General features: G+C 37.9%; 1 protein-coding gene across 6 annotated transcripts in view; it reads left to right on the forward strand.

Annotated features, from left to right (window-relative positions):
• Nucleotides 1-19849, forward strand: part of FHOD3 (formin homology 2 domain containing 3) — a 374923-nt gene that overhangs the window by 38635 nt on the left and 316439 nt on the right. For all 6 annotated transcript variants that reach the window (XM_030944141.1, XM_030944134.1, XM_030944138.1 and 3 more), the window contains exons 2-3: nt 844-950; nt 17034-17098. In XM_030944141.1, coding sequence (XP_030800001.1) covers nt 844-950; nt 17034-17098 — 172 coding nt within the window. The remainder of the gene's footprint in view (nt 1-843; nt 951-17033; nt 17099-19849) is intronic.

The raw sequence follows: 19849 nt of genomic DNA on the forward strand, positions 1-19849 counted from the left end.
CCTGCAAATAAAACCCCAGAAAATTTCTAAATTTGGTCAAATTTGCCTCTTTTTAACAGCTGGAACAATTAATGGAAAACTTGAAGATGAAGGAAAACAGAAAAGAAATAAAGATAGTTTATTAATCCCTCCCTCCCTCCCTCCCTAGCATCATTGTGGGCAGATTTCTGCTTTCAGGTCTGGTCCTTGATTACCTCAGTACTTTTGTAGGAAGCTGGCACAGGTTTCCAGTCCTCCCCCCACCCAGTGCCTAGGAATGTTGTTCCTACACCTTCTGAGGCTGGTCAGTGCCTGGCCCTAAAAGCAGAATGCCAGAAAATCTGTAACTTGGTTGAGTGTACTTGCCCTTACTGTAGGACCCCAACTCTTGGCTGCCGCATTTTGCACTGTCTCTTGGCTATATCTGTCCTCACAGGTGCCATTCAGTGGCTGACAAAACAGCTATTTCTTCCTTCTATCTTCATCCAGGGGCTCAGAAACTCTACTTACAACTGTAGTGTAAGAGCAGAGAACTATAATTTATATCCTAAATACACATTGAAAATAACTTCTCTTTCTGTATTACATTTTAAAGGCTCTGTGCTAAAGCCCTCTAATCTTCTTCTGTATGTTCTAATAAATTTCATTGTGTTAGTTGTGTTGGTATTGTTGTGAGCAAGCATGGTTTAGGGAACATGGGTTTGGAATTGAGTAAATTGCCAAAAAATTTTTCTTACCTGCTCCCAACATATTGTTTGTTTTAGGGAGATCTTGTCTGGGGACATGGAAAATAGGAAGGCAATGTTAGAGGTATGTTAGAGAAAAAGACTGCTCTAATCTGATGGTCTGAATTTTGTTCTACAGCTTGATGACTGCACCCTGCAATTGTCTCATAATGGTACCTATCTGGATCTAGAATCCACCCTAGCAGAGCAAAGAGATGAACTAGAAGGCTTCCAGGAGGATGCTGGGTAAGTAAACATTTACTAAATTTTTTGTAAATAAGCATGTGGCTAACTTCATGTGTTCAGGTCAGCATAGGAAGAGAAAATATAAATCATTCCCTTGTATGCCTATATGTCTGTCCCGTTGTATGATAAAGAATTTTATGACTTTTCTCTACGTTCAATTTTACAGTTTCTCTAAAATATGACCTAGTGTAAAGAAATCTGTGAATATCTTGATTAGTCTAGTAAGATTTTATAGTTCTTTGAAACTTGATAAATGAGGATCGTTTGTTTGGAGAACTCTGAGATCTTTCTTATGATATTAGTCATGTAGAGGATTATACTGGGGTGGTGTTCCTGAAGTTAAAAACTCAATTTATTTTGCCTTGATAAGTTAAGTCCTCCATATATATTTTTGAAGAAAAGACCTGTATTGGTTGCTTTTTTTACTCCTGGAATTGATTGAACCAGTCCAAGGGATGGGAGTGCATGGTTTTTTTTCAATATTCTCCTCTCTTGCTTTTTTTTCTTATTTAATTATTGCTGGCACACGTGGATTGCTATGACACAGTTTCCATAATCATCTCTTTGCGAACTGAAAGTGAAAGCAGAAGTTAGCATCAGTGTGTGTTTGTGTAAATGCACATAGGAGATTTGCTTTCTTGAAGAAAAAATGGTGATTGTCTTACTTAAGATATAAAATGAACAGAAAGTCTAGATCTATTTTCGTATTTCTGGTTACTATATTGGTCTGGATAGTTGTGATTATTTTATGGGTGTGTTTAACTGAATTTTGGTCAGAGTTTGTTAACAGTAGGAGACACAGGCCTTTTGCTTATACTCCTTCTCCACTTCTGGTAGCTCTCTTGCCTTTGATGAATATGCCTTATAAATCTGAACTGTGCCTCTGAAGATTATTTTATGTGGAGAAGCATTTTAAATAATATTTTCCAGACATTCATGTGTGTGCATTTGTGTATGTTTTATTTGCACCTCCCAGTTTGGGGCACGTTTTATAACCATTACAAGATTAAAAACTCTTCTATTATAAACCAGTTAGAAGGGAGTCTGTCGATTAGAGTAGCCAATACAAGCCTCCTTTCCTATGCAATAGGAGTGTTGAGTGTAGAAATTGATACAGTCTTCAGTTTTGTGCATAGATGATGAAAATCACTGCCAAGAACAGCAAGTTCAAATTTTCAACTAACTTTATAATGAGCTGAAAGCAAGTAATTTAAAGGATTTTTTGAGGGGTAGCAATACATTTTGAATTGTCACATTTTTTCCCTTCCATTGGTGTCTCTGTGATAATTCTGATAATTTTAACTTCACTACTTCTAACACTCCACAGTAGCAATTTGGCACTGCCAAGCAATCAGGCAAGTGAGAAACCATTTGATGCTTTTCCTGCCAGACTTTGCTCTTGAAATAGCAAGCTATTATCCACCTTGTTTTATTTTTTTTGCTTGTTTTGGGCATGTGAAATCAATGATATGTTTTGTTCCTGAAACACAATTTTAATTTTCTCTGTGGTAGCTATCCGGGGGAAAAAAAAAACAACAAAACACATGGAACTGGTGCTTGAAAGTGAGGTTTCAGATGGATTTCTGCATTTCATTTTTGTCCATGTTTTGTGAGAAAACAAAAGATAAACAAGAACCACCAGAGCTTTGGGCAGTATGTGGGATAAGCTTCTCTGTAGGACTTAACATTGTTACTTCACGGTAAATGCAGTTTATGTGATGTTATTCATAAAACTGGAATATTCTGGACATAGGGTAGCAAATGCAGTCAGTAATGTCTTCTTTGTCCTGTATTTCTAGCAAATTAAACTCAATTTTTGGGCCTTACAGTTCTGAGAAAAAGACACTGAGCTGGAGTGCTCCTGAGCTGGACCTTCTGGCTGCAGATCTTGGGAGCTTAACAGCAGCTTGCTGTCTGGGAGGGACTGGCTGCAGAAACCATTTAGTCTCTCTCTGTTTCTGTCTGGGTCATTTCAAGGTCCTGCTCTTAATCTTCAAAGCTTTTAATTTTCTGAGATTAGGCTACCTTAGGACCTGCCTTTCTGCCATGCCAAAGCTGCTGTGCTCATCAGGGTCACTGAAGCTTGCTGAACTCTGAGTGAAGGCTTTAGTAGCTGGATATTCATGGCATTTTTAAAATTTCAGAACCTTAGCTGTGGAAACTCCTACTCAAAATGGCCAGAATGTCCTGTAATCAGGCTGTTTTCAGCATCTTTTTGCCAAAAGTTCCTGTTCATCCTGGGAAAAATGATGATGATTTATATTCTTTTTAAACACTGTTAAAAGGAGACTTGTAAATAAAACAAGCAGAAAGCCAAGTCTTAAAAAAAGTTTATTGGTTTGAGAGGCTGTAGGTATTTGCTTTCTCTGTGAGGGATTGGATGAGCATAGTGAAAACATGAAGGATTTTTCTTCAAAAGGAAAGAAGAGAATGATGGCAGTTGCTGGAGGTTTATAATGTGTATCTGTAAATAACCTGGGCAAGAAGCATATGCACTCATGCAATTTCAAATGAATGCTATTCTGTTAGTGAATCTAGTGAAAAGAGGCTTTTTGTTCGTTGCTGTCCACTCCAGCAGGACAGAAACTTTTATCTAGTGAAGGAGAAAAGCCAACACATGTGGGCTTGTACTGCATGTGGCCTTTAACTAAAACATGGGTGGGGATTGGGTGGCTTTCTGGTCTCCACAACTTCACCTGCTGCCATTTGCACCCTTGAGAATAGCTGTGAGATTCAGGAGAATAAGATTATTTTTGTATGGGGGCTAGTTTTGGAAGAGCCAGGATGAACATCTGGCCAAGTAATTAAGCTTGCCCTGCAGCATTCCTTCTAGACTCCCTATCTCAAGCTGTTTTGGTTGGGTGAGTCCCATGACAGACCTTTTCCAAAACTCTTGATGGTGCTGTTCATTCTGGTCCTGATTCAGATTCTGTTGGAGACAGTGGAGTCTGGCAAGGATCTCTTACATTATTTTCCTGCTTGTGTGCTGTATTTTTTCCCACTTAGACTTTGCAAATAGCACAATTGTGAGAATGAAAACTTTTTGTCACTTGTTTACATAAGGAAATTGGGGATGTGTTTGAAAGTTAATTTAGTTTTGTCTTAGAAAAATGTTATGGCTTATTTCTTGAAGCAGTACTGAAATCTAGCAGATTCTATGCTGATTTTGCATTCGTTTAAACAGAATGTATTTGTGTTTGTTCATGGGTGGAAAATGCTCTCAACTTCTGATAGCTTTCTCTCCGTGTTTTGTCTTGATGTCATTTCTATGTTTCTCAGTGCCAGCAACAAGAAAAATAAGGGAGGTACCAGCGAAAGATCGTCATTGCATTGTTACAAACAGGAGAATGTGACTACTTAGTGACATTATTTACTCACATTGTCCGCCCAAATATTTTGATTTCTGTGATATTTAGCTATTAGATCTGATGAAATGCTGAATCTGAAAAATGCAATTGATAGTAACAATTAAAAACATGCAACAAAGCAAGAAAAATACCCAACAAAAACACAAGGAAAACAGCTTCCTATAAACATCTAACTAAAAAACCTGGGCTGAGAGGTTATGATAGTTTTTGGAAGGTGTGAGAATTTCTACAGGCTAGCAGTATTTCATTCTAAAATGTATCAGATTGAGATGTTGAACCATATTTTGACGTGGATGTTTTGCTAAAATTTTACTGTTGCAGAATAAATGGTGATACAGATGAAAATTTCACATTCCTAAAGAAATACATTGGTTTTTATGGATGAGTAAGTTGATGCTGTTCTTAATTACCTCAAAAGATTGAGGGCAATAACTATTACCACCTATATTTCCAAAACTTTATGCAGCTTTTTTGCTTCTTAATCCTGATACAATTTCATTGTTTATATAAAAAAATTTAGGTAAAATATGGAAATTAATCTTTAGGTGGAACTGTAGTAATTCATTTTCATAGTTATCTTGCAATAACCATTGACAGCAAAATGAAATTAAATTACTCGTCCCATATGGTTTCCCTGTTTAGAACAATTGGCAAGACATCTCTGAGCATTCCTGCTTCCAGAGTGTGTAATCAAAATAATTACACAAATGTGCATATATTTTGTAGGCCTGAAAAAGAAACATGGGACTTTGAGGGATGTGCTCTGAAAGCAGGATGGAGGCAATTAACAGTTGTAAGTTCCACCATGAAAATTATTCACCAGTTATGAGATTTCTTGTCAGTGGATCTCCTTGACACAGTATCTTGTGAAGAAATTATTGACAAATTAGGGTTCCTACTAATAGTTAAATGCTACTACTTTTGTCGTTAAGAAATAAATACTGATTTGTGAATATAAAATGTATTTAGAAAACAAGCATCTTCCAAATAACAACAAACTTCAATAAACGTTATTGTAGGCCAAGGCTTGTTTTCTTACATTGTTTCAGCTTTAAAGCTGGCTTGATGGTATAAAAGTAAATCACTTCTGCATATATATTGAGGTCAGAGTCTGCAAGCCACTTTGCTCACGCCAAAAGACACAAAATGCAAAGTCTATGCAAGCTTTTGAAAAGAAAAGTGTGGTGCCCTGTTTTGGTGTGCGCAGTCTAGGAGGGGTCTGGAGTGTGACAGTAAGCACAGAAATTACAGGGATCACAACTTACTGTGTGTAGCAGAAATCTGGGGATGTCAGATGGGGGTGCAGTCTGTGCACCTTACAGCTTCTTTCCAGTCTAGATGGAGAACGTTCAGGCAAGTAGCCTAGAAAAAAGGAGTTGCAATACTGGGTAGTGTTAACTTTCACTGATGTGCTGAACATGTCCTTCAAAGGGAAGCAGAGTTGGTTTTGCTCTTCTCCAAGTGCCCCAGTCTTGCAAACTGTACTGCATCCTTCCCACTGTGAAGGAACCAGCATCCATTGTAGGGACTCCCCTGGCTTGGACAAGGAGGCTTCATGAGCTCTCTACCCTCTGTGTGATTTTGGTTTGGGTTTTTTTTTTTTTGAGGGTGTTTAAATGTTGGGGTGTTTAAGAGCTTGACTCATTATTTCACAGCTTTTGTTTCTCAATACTACAGCAGCTGTGTCTCTTTCTCTCCCACTTTGCCCCAGAGTTTACTCAGTCGTAAAGGGAAAAAAACTACATCTGTAACAAAGTACCTGTGGAAACATTTGAAGGTTTGCTGGTTTTGAATTTAGTGATTACTACTGGCAAATGAATGCAATGCATGCTTTTATTGAAAAATAATTTCCACTAAATTGTATTGCAAAAATACTGTTGTGCTTAGCTCTCTCCCAGCCCGTTACATACCAAATGAAGTGCCAAACCAAAAAGCGTGTGAATAATTCTTACAGCTTTTGCTAAGACAACTTTTTTTAAAGACAGCCTAATTTGGCTTTCAGATTTGCATGTGAAAATAGCTGAGAAGTCCAGTATTTTTTGGTGGAAATTTAAATAAAAACAGCTTATGGAAACAGCTGATGCCAGATGTTCTATTTAAAACCATTTAATTTTATTAACATTGAAGCTGCTTAATGGCTGTGTTTGCACTCTGCCCTCCTCCTCAATGACGAAAGCTGTAAGTGAAGTGAGTGGCTCTTGAGGCTTGGAAATGTGTTTCCCTTCAACTTGTGAGGAGAAAATCCCTTCCTCTCTCCATAAACAGATCATCTGCAGGGCTTCAGGTAAGGCTGCCAGAAAGTGCTGCAGGGCTGCTCTGAACTCCTGTTGTGAGTAGAACCAGTGATTTGGAATCCAAACCTGGAACAGTACCAGTACCGTGGGCGCTCACTGCCAGTCTGCAGGGGCAAGCTATTGTAGTATTGCCCAGAGTGTGTGGGCAGCCAAGGGAGTTTGTGCTGGTTAATTAATAAAAGCTGTGAATTAGCTACACTTCCTATCCCATGGCAACTGTTCCTATATGTTCTCCTACCCGGCGGTAAATGCAAAGGTTTGTATAAGCAAGCTCACTCTTGCTTTTCTCCCATGGGAATCCATTTGTCTGTGTGCTTGGTGTGTGGTGTGTTTATTTGGTTTACCCTTGACTAAACTAAGGTGGTAATCTGCTTCTGATAAAAATAAGTGTCTCCAATTTAACCTCCAGTTGTGAGCTAACAGCTTAAACCGCTGCAAATTTGTGATAGCCAGGATCTCCGGTAATGAAGCCATGAAAATTAGTGAATACTGCCAGGGTTAAGACCACAGCAGTGCAGCAAAACAGTAGTTTATGTCACATTTACTGTTCAGTAATTGTGCTCGCTAGCAAAAGCATTGATGGCCCCGCAATAAATATAAAGCCCATTTCCAAAGTGGAGTTAATATGGAGAAATAAGTGGTCTGAGAACAGTGTTTTATATTTAAAAATTTGTATGTCAGGTTAGGAAGAAGCCCTTGCCAAATATGATGCTAATGGAAAACTTCCAAAAGAAGAAAGAGACAGAAAGTAGTATGTTGATCAGTGCAAAGTAGACTTTATTTTTATGTACTTACATAATCATATGCATGTTCTACTGCAAGGTAGGACAGCTTTTAAATGGTTCTTGCGGAGTCTGGTTAAAATGGTCACATTCTGATAAAGTGTAAATGACCTATTAAGTGAGTAGGACATTGCTTTGAAATGTGTTGCCCTGCTTTGGATAATATCTGCTTCACTTTGTTTAGTATCATCAATTAAATTGGAAACCCATACAAGATAAGGGTTTTTCCCTTAAGGTAGTAGAGAATGACTCAGTTTGTAAAAAACAGTTTTAAGAACTTTTCATAAACCTTTCCCTTTTACTAGAAATCAATTTTTTTCTTTTTTTTTTAGTTGTAAAAAAATTAGTACCTCTTTTGGAACTGTAAGTCAAGAGTAATGTCAGGTATCAGGGGCTTTTGTAAGGAAAAAAAAATTGTTCAGGTGCTGTTTGTTTCTGCTCTGAAACTATGGAACTTCATTAGAAGTTGGTCACAAAATCACCAAGTGGGTCAGGTTGGATGGGACCACAGTGAGATTTCTAGTCCAAACTCCCTACTCAACCAGGGTCATCTGAGAGGCCATTGCAAAGGATTGTGTCCAGCTGGTTCTTGAATATCTTCAAGGAAGGAGACTCCACAACCTCTCTGGGCAGCCTGTTCCAGTATTCAGTGACCTGCACAGTAAATAAGTTCTTTCTTATGTCCAGGTGGAATTTCCTGTGCATCAGTTTCTGCCCATGGCCTTTTGTCCTATTGCTTGGCACCACTGAGCAGAGCCCGCATCCACCCTCTTGACACCTTTCCTTCAGATACTGACAGACACTGATGAGATCCTCTCTTGGTTGTCTCCTCTGGAAGCTGAACAGGCCCAGCACCCTCAGCCCTTCCCCATAAGAGAGATGTTTCAGTCCCTTAATGATCTTTGTAGCCCTCTGTTCTATGTGCTCCAGGAACTCTCTGTCTCTCTTGTCCTGGGCAGCCCAGAACTGGACACAGCACTCCAGATGTGGCCTCACCAGGACTGAGTAGAAGGGCAGAATCACCTCCCTTGACCTGCTGCAGTGCTCTTCTTAATGCAACCAGACCACTCGCAATGGTCTGGAACCAAAACTCTGGGTCCCACATTGTGGCTGGGAGCACTGGAAAAACTCTGCCTGAAGATGTGGAAACATCAAGTGACTCAGCTGTTGGAGGATAATTTATTTGACTTTCCTCCTTGCCCTTGTCCTTTAGGTTTCCAGTTCTTCTAACGTTTTTTCCCCAAAAATTCAGATATTTCAAAGGCATCTGTTTCTCCAAGTGTGAAGAGGTTTTAAACTAAAATCCTCACGTAATGTGAACTTCAAGTATGGTGATAGCAAAACCATATGGCCAGAAATTACCTGGTGTAAAGATTCCTGGGAGGAATGTGCAGCTAGAGCTTGACAGTTACTGACAGCAGTGGGAAATATATAACCTAAGAACTGGAAAGCAGTGGTCCAGTGATGTGTCATTTCTGAAGAAAAACATGATGCAAGGTTGACAAAAAATGTGGAAACAATGCTTTTGGTTTTGTGTTTTATCCAGAAACAATATTATTGTTAAAATAGCTCTTCTAATGCAATTCTCTTCACTCTTTTCCAACTCATGAAGTTTGTGTTTTCTTAATACAAAAATATAAGAACGAGATTTAATTGAAAATGCTATCAGTGTTTCACAAAATGACAGGATAAACATCCCGCTCAAAACAATTACGAGTTGAGCTTTTGGGTTGAGAAGGGACATAGTTTTGTTCATGAATGACAGCTCTTGAAAAATGCTTATTTTCTGACTATGAAGGCAGCAGTCAGCCCTGAAATATTTGAGGGGTTGTTGGAAGGTTTTTGTTTTAATGTGTGGAAATTGAGCCATTAACAACTGAGAAAGAGCCAGCATGATGATTCAGAAAGTACAGGGAGAAAGTGGGGAGGGAATTCTCACTTTCCAGCTTCTGAAGTTTGCTTGCACATAAACTACTAAAAACAACAAATGGAACAAATGTTTTCCCCATTTTGAACTCATTGCCTTTTAGAGAGTGTAAAAGTGATTCATTATCTTTTGGCAAAAATTGTTACCTTGTGGTGAGGTATGCAGAAGACTGCACCTTTTACCAACATTAGTAATAAATAATTTGGTGATATTCACGTGGCTTATAACGCATACTTGGTAAATCCCTTGATTATTTCACTCCAGACTTTTGAATTTCTCATTTTCTTCCCCCTTCTCCTTCTATCCTATTTTGTTTCCATTTAAAAAGATGGGGAAAAGAGACGAAGAAAAAAAAAAAAAGAAAAATGGCAACCCTGCCTAGTAAATGTACTTATGAAGAGTTAGGGGTACGTAAAAACCCAGCACCTCATAGTGACAGTTATAGGTAGTCCTTATTTGCACAGTTGTGCAGACAATGGTGCGTCAGCCAGGATGCTCTTGCACTCACTGGCATTCACATGGTGGTGGTTTATAGGTTTTTGGTGGGAATGAGGCAGTTATTTGTTAAAATCATGTTGACAAACACAGAACGCAATATTAGAATACTCTGCAGGGAAAAAACCATACAAATCTGAGCATACTATGTCCTTTTGGATACTGTTTCTTGCTCTAATAATTGGCCAGATTTTGCCATCCCAGGTTTTGCTTAGGGAATATGCTGGGATTATTTCTACTTGGATTAGTAAAGTTTAAATTTTTTTTATTTTTTTTTTTTTAATGTGGACTGAGCAGACAGGAATGGTTGCTATCTGTTTACTTATTTTTGTCCACTCTTGTCAAATGATTGTTACGTTAGTAAATTTGTCACGATGTAGGAATGCTCTCAATAAAACCACTCTGCAAAATAATTAGATGACTTGCAAATGTATTACACGAACAGGATGTAGGCACATTACATTCTGACTTCACACTAATTTTTTAGATGGAAAAAATGAGGTAAGAGAGAAGTCCACTGGCTTACTTCCTGTGAAGATGAGTGTGTTTGCCTCATACAGCCTATCATGTACCAGAATAGGTTGCTAGGGCTGTCATCCATTTGAAGGATATTAGCATCTAAAAGACTTCTTTTTAATTATTTATATTATTTCCTGACCTCCTCTGCTTCCATTATTCAATGGCAATAACAAGACCTTGAACATGATAGTTGGATCTTTGGAAAATAATCACCTAAGAACTTCAAAAAGGTTACTTGTTTGGATAAGATTTTCGGATGAGTTTCAGGGAGATTCTTAATTCCCCTCTCCATGCACATGTGCACTCTCTCACTTTAAAAAGACTTGGCTTTTATACAACTTTTTTTTTGAGGTGTCAGAATTTTTTTTCCATCTCTTGAATCTGCAGTTGACTGGAGAAGCATATCATAGTGAAATGGCAGTCAAACTGTATCTTAACAGCTTTGAAATCAAAGCCTAGGATTTATGCTGTCTGATTAATAGCAGGTTAAAAAACACTTTTCTTATTGTGTGTGTGTGCTGGCTTGCAGATCTTTTTCAGCGAAAGCCTGATAGACTCAAGTGCTTGAACTCTGGCAAAAATTTCATCCTTTATGCATTTAACAAGGAGCAGTTTGTTTTCCGTTGCTGCTGTGGAGAATCTTAAACTGAAGTAACTGTGAGGCAATACCCCATTGCAGAAACATTTTTCACTCCCTAAAGGGAGTATGCAAGTGAAGATGGAAATGGATGGGTTCTAAAATGAAAAAGCAGAAGCCATTTGCAGAAGTAATGCACTCTAGAGCAAGTCTGTTGCCATGTGTTTGCTTCTGATGGCATACTGTAGTCTAGGTTTCTTTTGTGGGAGTCAGTGATTCTTGAGCTCAGGAGCTGCTGGATGCTGTTCTCATTAAGCTACTTCTGTTGGAAAACATGGATGTGATTATTGGAGATCGTTAATGGCCCACGAAGAAACCTGAGTGCTATGATAAGCTGTAACAAAATGTGAAGCATGTGTTGTGCATGTGTATTTTGAAAGCAGCATCTGTGGTAGATAGGTTTTCATAATGGTTAGGTTGTTACATCAGGCAGAATTAGCTGCAGAATTGTTATAGGGGAAGTTGTCAGGTTAGGCTGATGTTAAATGCTGTCTAAGTCTGGAAATAGTTTCAGTGTTATCATGTTGAAGTTTGTTTTCTCTCCAACCTCTGCCTTCTTTGGGATAAACAGGCAACAGCTCATGGTGTTAGTTTAGCTGGGTTCAGTAACCCGTTGTGTTTGCATTGGTAGTGGTTCTGAAGGATAATGAAAAAATCATCTGGTTATTTCAAGAGAGCCTTGGTGTCAGGTAAATGCGTGCCTGGATCATCTGATTCCCTCTGGCTCAGAGTTGGCCTTGCTGTGAGTGATTGACTGATACTGCGCTTCACAGCAGTGTGAAAAACTAACTATGGGGAGAGTGGGAGGCTAGGGGAGCAGCAAACCTTCCCATCTAATAACAGCTAACTAATGAAAATACAAGGTACCTATACTGTTTGCTAGTATATGATTTTATTTTCCTTGATTTGGTGAAACTTAGGAGGGCAAACCTGTAGGTTTTTGTTTAGTTCCACAAGTTAAAAGCAGGCTGCAGTTGGGAACCACTTGCTCTTTACAGTGCTCCTCTGAAGTAGGGTGAGGAGGGGCCTCAGCTGTGCTGTTAGCTCAGTGCAGAGGGAAAGCTAAGGTCCATCCTCTGGACTCCCATTCTTACTGCTGTTGTCTGTTTGAATTGAAACTTCTAGTATTCATTTTCCACCACATCTAGGCTATATTTCCAGAATCTTGGCTGGGATATGAGAGAAAGGATACTCGTTAGTTGAAATATCCGAACCTCTGTGTGCACAATCGAACTACTTTGTAGTTTTCAAAGGTTTTGCATAATTGTACTTTCTAGCACAGCAAATGATTTTTATCTCTGAGTGATCCTCTAGAATTATCTCTGTCTACAACTGACTGATAACACTAATCTTAATCGATGAAATCCCTGCTTGGAACAGAGTACAATGAGAGTCATGGGAGTATGCTACTGGAAAACTGCTCTGAGGGTAGGATATGGTTGCCTATTATAATCTATTTTTTTTAAGAACTCACAAAAAAACAAGAGTCACCCCAACAAGATGCATCACTTTTAGTTGCTGTGTTGCCATATGAATATGTGTAGCACTGCAGGAAAGATTGAAATCCAAGTTTGCCTTTATGGGATAACATTTTTTTATATATTTTAAATATTTCTGAAATAGAAGAGTGTACAGACCCTGGATAAGAGCAGAGCTTAGACACTCTTATCTACATTAACTGAAAAGATCCAAATTGTTGGTGAGCTAAAATCATGGCTTCTAACAGCATTGGACTCAGCTTCTACTTATGATTGCCTTTTCATGATTCAGATGCCTGTGACAGATTTTTTTTTGAGCAAATACAATAAAGAGTAATAAGTTTGTTTGTACGACTGTAGAGTGTTATTAAAACCACTGCAATTCATCTGCTGCTGTGCTATACAACTGTAGCTTTTTCCATGGTTGTCAAGTATTGGTTGTAGAAAGCAGAACAGGAGGACCCCTGAAGGACATAACATGGCCTTTTGTAGAATTAACACCTTTAATCTAATGAATTTTCTTTAAAGAGTTATTAAGTAATCATTAAGAAAGTTAGAAAAGTGATTTTGTACTTTGGTTTTAAATTATAAAATAACTGTTTTCAGAATTGGGATTGTTTGAAGCTTAGTTTATTGAATTGAAATATCTAGCCCTTTGGAAGAGTATTAGGAAGTATGAATAGTTGTTTTCTGAAAGAAAGAAAACATTGAAATAGAAATTATATGTTAATTGATGCATTCTCTTATTTTACAAAGATGAGCTTTGTCAAGGAATGATTGTGGTCTAATAACATTAATGAATCTTAATTAGATATTTACATAAAAGTCCCATTTTTGATACCAGCGGGTCTTTATTGTAGGTCTGAGAAGAAGGATGTCATGTCTTAATAAAATAAACTCTCTTAAAATTTCCTTTCGAAGTTTGCTTGAGACACTAAGAGAAGACTGTGTGTTGGTTTCTTTTAAGGTGTGGTTTTGGCGTTAAATGGTTATTATTTTGTTTGTTAATGCTTTTCCCCTCTGCACCCCTAAAAACATTCTTGGTATTTTTCCTCTGGTCAAGGGATTGCTTATCTCAGAAAAAGGCTTTGCTTCAAAACAAGTAACTGTTTAAGACAGTCAATTGAGGTACTATTTTCAAAATGTCACTTAAATCAAGACTTGAAAATGTATAATTGAGGGAAACTATTTGTAATGTGGTACATAAACAATGACAAAATAAAGCATTTATATTCCATAAGACAGGCACTCGAACTGTTGGCATGTGCTTATTTACTTTAATTTATTAGAGAAATTGAATATAGAAAAAGTTTTGTGTCCTGGTAACTCCAAAGACTAGAAGTTAATCTTACAGCAATAATGATTTTGATCTCAACAAAGATCAACAGAATGCTATTTCAGGACAATATGTGAAGTTTACCTACTCTTCTACTGCTAAATTTCAGCTATTAAATGAACGCTGTTAAATACTTACTGGATTTTTTTAATAAAAGCAGTAGCCAGCTGCACTCACTGAAACATTTTTTTAAAAAGTCTTATCAATAAAAATATAAACCTTAGTTAAGAGTAGATTACAAACTTTGTTACATTTCTAGATTTTGTTTTTAATAAATGAATCTTGTTTGTTGGAAATAGTCTTTTCTTCTGTGTATTTTTGAACCTACATTGTTTTTAATGCAAATGGCCTGTCTGTCCTGTGGTACCCCCCTTCCCTGTCCTGATATCATGGCAAGCTTGCCTACAGGCATGCTTTTTAATACTATTTGGCCAGTAGTTCATGAGTCTGTGAAATCATCGATGGATCTCAAGTTACTCTCTTTTTGGGAATTTATTATTGTAATGTGCTTTTGTGCTTTCCAGGAAATTGGTATAAGTAGAATCATGGATGCAGTAATTTTCAGAGATGATCTTCATTTTGCAAAAGTGTTATTCATATTGCATGATAGTCAGAAGTATTCATCAGGAAATTGTCTAATTTCTAATATTTTACATGTGACTGGTCTTATTAGAATTAGCTGCTGCGTGGTAAATCTAGTATGCCTAAACCACACAAAATGCCTCTGTGGTGATGATCATGATGTGGCCTGGGGGGAAGTGGGGAAATCAGCATCACAAATGAGTCTTCATCTTAGTAATTTCTGGGGCTTGAATCATACTCATTTTGGTAGAATGGAAAAATTGCCAGTGCAACTCCAGTGGGAGATAAAAATTAATGTTTGTGTGCATGAGAATTTTTTGTCCTGGGAGGTATTACAGTTGCAACGATAGTGTAGAACAGAGCCTGTAGAAAAGAGCTTGCTCTAAGTTTTGCTTTAAGTTTTCAGGGGTCTTTGTAAGGAGGTAAGGTTGAGAAGGAAGTAGCATCACTGTTGAAGCTTGGAGAACTACCAAAAAAATAAATTGTTAATACCAGGTAATATTGTGCATTGGATTTTTAGAAAAGGAGGGAAAAAATCTATTAAATTGTAATGGGCTTGAATCTCTACAGGCCTTAAAATGGTGCTGATTTCTCAGTTTCTTTTAGTTGAACAGTTTTTCAGGATGGGAAGAATAATATGTCTGATTATATAGACTTCCTTTTTCTTTGCTAATTCTGAGCTATCCTTTTACAGTTTTGAAATAAACAATCTTGACTCAATTCTTCCATTTTCTGATTTTATCTTGGAGGAGTTGTATATGTCAGGTGTATCAACATGTCCATGAAGGAAGGGAGATCAAGAGAAGCAGTTTCTGTACAGAATCAGATGTTGTGAAGGGCAAGAGGTTTGGTCAAAAATTCTTCACTAACTTAGCAAATTCAATATTCCAGAGGAATCCTGGCATTCCTGTGGGGAGAAGCAGCTGTTAAAAATCTGCAGAATATGAATGCAGGCAAAGACTTTGTCCTACCAGAACAAAAGGAGGTGTTTAGGTGGACAGAGAGTCAGTCCTGAACCTGGAAGTGCTCTAGGGAATTTCCCAGTCCGAACTACAGCCTGCTTTTGTAGGGGCAATGGCATGTGCTGCTTGGCACTTCAAGTTATTAAGAGAAGGGTGACACTTTGCCCACTACTGATGTCCAAATGGATCTTTTAAAGAGCAATTTTGATTAAAGGTTTTTGGTTTTGCTATTTTTTAAAAAAGCCCTCTGTTTAACTTTTTTTTTAATCTATAGAGAAATAGATGAGTGAAACTGAAATAAAGTCCTCTATTAGCAGGTACACAGGTCAACATTAATCACCTTTTTTCAGGTCCTTACTTTTCTTTGTTTTCCCTTATATTTTCCTAAGGGCAATATTTTTCTGAAAATACCTGTCACAACTTCCCTTCCTTTCTTCCCCTGCAAGTCTTTCTGAGAAATAATATAAAACATTTTGCTTAGTTTTTTTCATGAAAATAATGAAAAATATTTTGTTCTGCAGAATAACTGTGGGCAGGAAAACAATAAGGTGGAGAAGAACTTCTGTTATTACTAGAAAACCGTTTTAAGTTACAGCCACCATAAGATTCTGCTGGGTGTCTGTGTAAAGGATTTGGGCCTGAATCCTCTCAGCAGAGTTGCAAAATTTGTAACTGAGAAAGGTTGTGCTGGTTTGTGCTCTAACTTGTATGTTGAATTGAGTCTACAGTTCGCACGACACAGCTAAGCTTCAGTGTGTCCTCATGAGTGTTTTCCCGAAATAAATTCACTGAATCACAGAATGGCTGAGTAGGAAGGGACCTCTGGAGGTCATCTGGGTGACCTAGAGCCACGTGTCCAGGAATTACCTTTTTAGTTTCAGAAAAAAGAGGGAGAATATGATGCTGTACAAGCATAAAAGACATTTGGCTTTTCTTACCCTCCCATCTTCCATCAGGTGAGCAGGTTGGGTGCAGAGACAAGGTGTTGTTGGTGCCCTCATGTCAGTGTGCAGGTGTAGCACCTAGAAATCAAGAACTGTGCTCTTGTCCAGGTTGAAGAAATTGAGTGAAAACCAAATGAGATATTTAGAAGCTAATTAAAATAGTCATTCCATTTAAGTCCGATATGGAACTGAGAGTCAGAGTGGAAAAGGACCTCAGTTTTGCCTCTTTACATGAAAAACATAGCTACTTATGTGCTTTAAAAACATATTAGGCTACATAGGCAGGCCGATTTGTAAAAGTGTCAATGATTTGTTTAACCTTGGGTTTTCTTTTAATGCTTAATTATGCTTAGCATTAAAGTATTTCTGTGAAAACTAAAATGTGCAGTCATCACTTGATACTTCTCTAACACAGTTTTCATTGTGGTGGGCTGTCCTTGGCAATTGTCCAGATGCCTACCCAGCTGCTCTCTTACTCCCTGTCCTCAGCAAAAGGGAGGGAAAATAGGATAAGAAAATTTGTTTGAGATAAAGATGGAGAGATCCCTTAACCATTGCTATCATAGTCAAAACAGTCTTGATGAGGAAAATTAATTTATTGCAAATTAAAGTGGAAGTGGATTATGAGAAACAAAGACAAAATTTCTAGTGTCTTCCCTTCCCTCCCATCCCCTTTTTTCCTAGGCTCAACTTGACTTGTTTATTTCCAGTTCCTCTTCTTCCTCACTATACCTTTACATACGTTTCTTCTCGTTTTAGGAGGGGCAAGAAGCACAGCATAATTCTGAGGACCCAGCTCTCGGTGAGAGTCCATGCCTGCATTGGTAAGTTAAGTTCCACATGTCTGAAAGAGAACAAATAAACAGAATTGATTTCCAAGAAGCAAATCTGGGGAGTATGAATCGGACTTGGCTGTGTTCCAAATTGACGGTAATGGCCAATAAATTGATTTTATTATTTTGTTTGTTGCATGCTGTTATTAGGTTGTATTAACTACACTACCCTTAAAGCATGTTAAATATCACAGGGAAGTATAGCATTTGACAGTGATGTCAGATGGTTGGGTGGTTCTTTGAAGAATCTTCAGTTATCTGTCTTGTCACAGCCTTTGTGTGCACCTGAAAAAGACTGTGTTCTGGATTGGGAATGAGATCTGAAGAATTGTTGGCTGACAGCTATCTGCTATATTTTAATAGCATATGAAGTTTATTACTTCACATCTTGCAGATCTTGGCTGCATATTTGTCATTATCACAGTGTCACTGTCTTAAAAACCCTGGTTAAAACAATGCTGTCACAAGGAAAAGTCTAATGAAAGTCATAATGTGTGTGTCAAAAGAGCTTTAAGGTTCCATGAAAGGAGGCTGATGGTCTGGGATGGCATTAATATGTTCTCCAGCATCCTACAGAGCAGAATGTTTGAGTCTCAGTGGCAAAGCTAATGCTCATGTCCTGGTGACAGTATGACAGATTCTATGGACAGCTGGTTTAAAACAAAAAAATTAAAAATCCTGTGTGTCTGTGTGTCTGTGCCACAGTTGTTTTCAGCTTCTCCATAGTAGATTCAACAGTGTAATATGTTTAACTTGTTGGTCTTGGTTCAAGATATCATAGCTGAAACCTTGAAATATAGATATCTTCCTTAAAAGAAGAGGAGAAAGTCAAAGTTTTGTGTCATTTCTACAGTGGCTTTGGAAGGATTCAGGCTTTAAATACAGCTAAACCTTTTCTCCTGCCCCCAGGATATGTTACTAAATGGCATTTCTGAGAATTTGAACTGAGTATAAGCAACCTACAGAATTCCACAAATACCTCTCATTGAGAACAATCTTTAGGCTGCCTTGTGCAGGAACAGTTTCTCTTCTACTACCATTGACTTGAGGAAGATCAGTAGAGCAAGCATACATGTTAAGTGCTAGAGAAGGAACAGAGATGATGCAAAGTATAAACTGATTTTATAAATGTGAGTGAAATTAAGAACAGCTTGTAGAAGATTTTTCTTGTTAGGTCTGGAAGTATATTTGGCAAAACAGACCAGTACAGCAAGACAAGATTTGATAAGTTTCCCGGATTGAGGTTTTATAAAAAGAATTTTCATGTAATTTTTTTTTCTCCAGAGTGCAGCCATCGAGGAATTGGAGCACATAGGGTTATGAGTGTCGACATGTGGTTGCATTGTTATTATCTGTTTTCATTCAAGCTTACTGTGGGCAATTAGCCATATTACTGTGCATGTATCTTAGTTGTTCCTGTATGAAAGTGTAATCCCCCGTCAAGTGCTGTTGCTCTCTGGCGGCAGTGATGCATTCAGCAGTGAGTACAGAGGAAGCCAGGCTGCAAAACTTGAGTCCAGGTTTCAAACTCCTAGAGAAGAGGTGTGTTTGGATATGGGCTTTTGGCTTGGTTGATTATAGTCAGAAAAGCCAAATGCAAGTTCTGGATCTAATTTCCATCCCCCCCTGCTGAAGTTTAGATTTTTGGGAGAAGTTTTTGTTTCAGCCCCTAGCTTGATGTAATGTAGTTTCTTTTCTCTTATTTTCTTTTTCATTTCTTTTCATATCTAGTTTGTCTTATTTTTTTGGTATGGGATAGTTTGAGAGAGTCAGGGAACATTCTGTGTTTCATACTACTGGCACTGTTTGCAGAGCTGTGCCTGGCAGTCAAACCTATCACAGAATAAGAGGGCTATTTCTCTGGCACAGTGGGTACTGCTGGTATGTGTGTGCACATCAGCTGCCTGTTAAGGTCTCTTCTGAAATGCAAGCATTAGGTTTAGATGTTAAAAGATATGTTACATATTTGGAGTAGAAGCCAGGAGCTAGAGGAATCTGAGATGGTGTTACATGGAGTAAAACTGTCACACTTTGGGTGTTTTCTTTTAGTCTTCACAGTCTCCATGGAACACATTGTGGTTAGCAATGTTACTGACTCTGCAAAGTTAACAGGTAGCTAGGGATGCTTTCTGAGAAGGTGTGGTTTGTTATGTAGTGACCTTTCTGCAGAACCTCCTGTCATCTTTGTATTCAGAGTTTTGCTTTCTTCTTAAGACCTGATAGGTGTAAAGAAATAGCTCTCCTGCCATAAATTCTCCCATTTTGAAGCTGGATCACTATTTTTTTGCCTTAACTCATTGTACTTTTAAATTGTGGGAAATAACAGAAGTGTTTATGTTCAGATGTCCAGATAAAGTTTTCCATCTTTAGTGACTTCAAATCTCTGGAGAATTCATTGGGCTTCAGTGTCAGAGGATGTATTGATTACATCTACTACTACTGATGTTTTTGGGACATGGGAAGACTTAGCAAGTCTCATGTCCAGTGGGGTAGGGTTTTTGGTTTCAAGCAGAGCAGGGAAGGAATAATACTTAATAACTTGAGTGCAGAAGTTGTGGTATTTTCTACCCTGTTAAATACAAGTCCCTGTTAAGTACCTTAATTGAATGCATTATTACTTTCTCTTTTTCAGCTCTCAATTTGAGTTATTTTCTTATGTATATACTAAGGACTTTCAGCATGAAGGAATAAATTTTCTTTTAAAAATTACTCTATTCTCTCATTTTGGCTTAATGCTGATTA

The sequence above is a fragment of the Camarhynchus parvulus genome, chromosome 2 (assembly GCF_901933205.1).
Source record: "Camarhynchus parvulus chromosome 2, STF_HiC, whole genome shotgun sequence".
Lineage (NCBI taxonomy): Eukaryota > Metazoa > Chordata > Aves > Passeriformes > Thraupidae > Camarhynchus > Camarhynchus parvulus.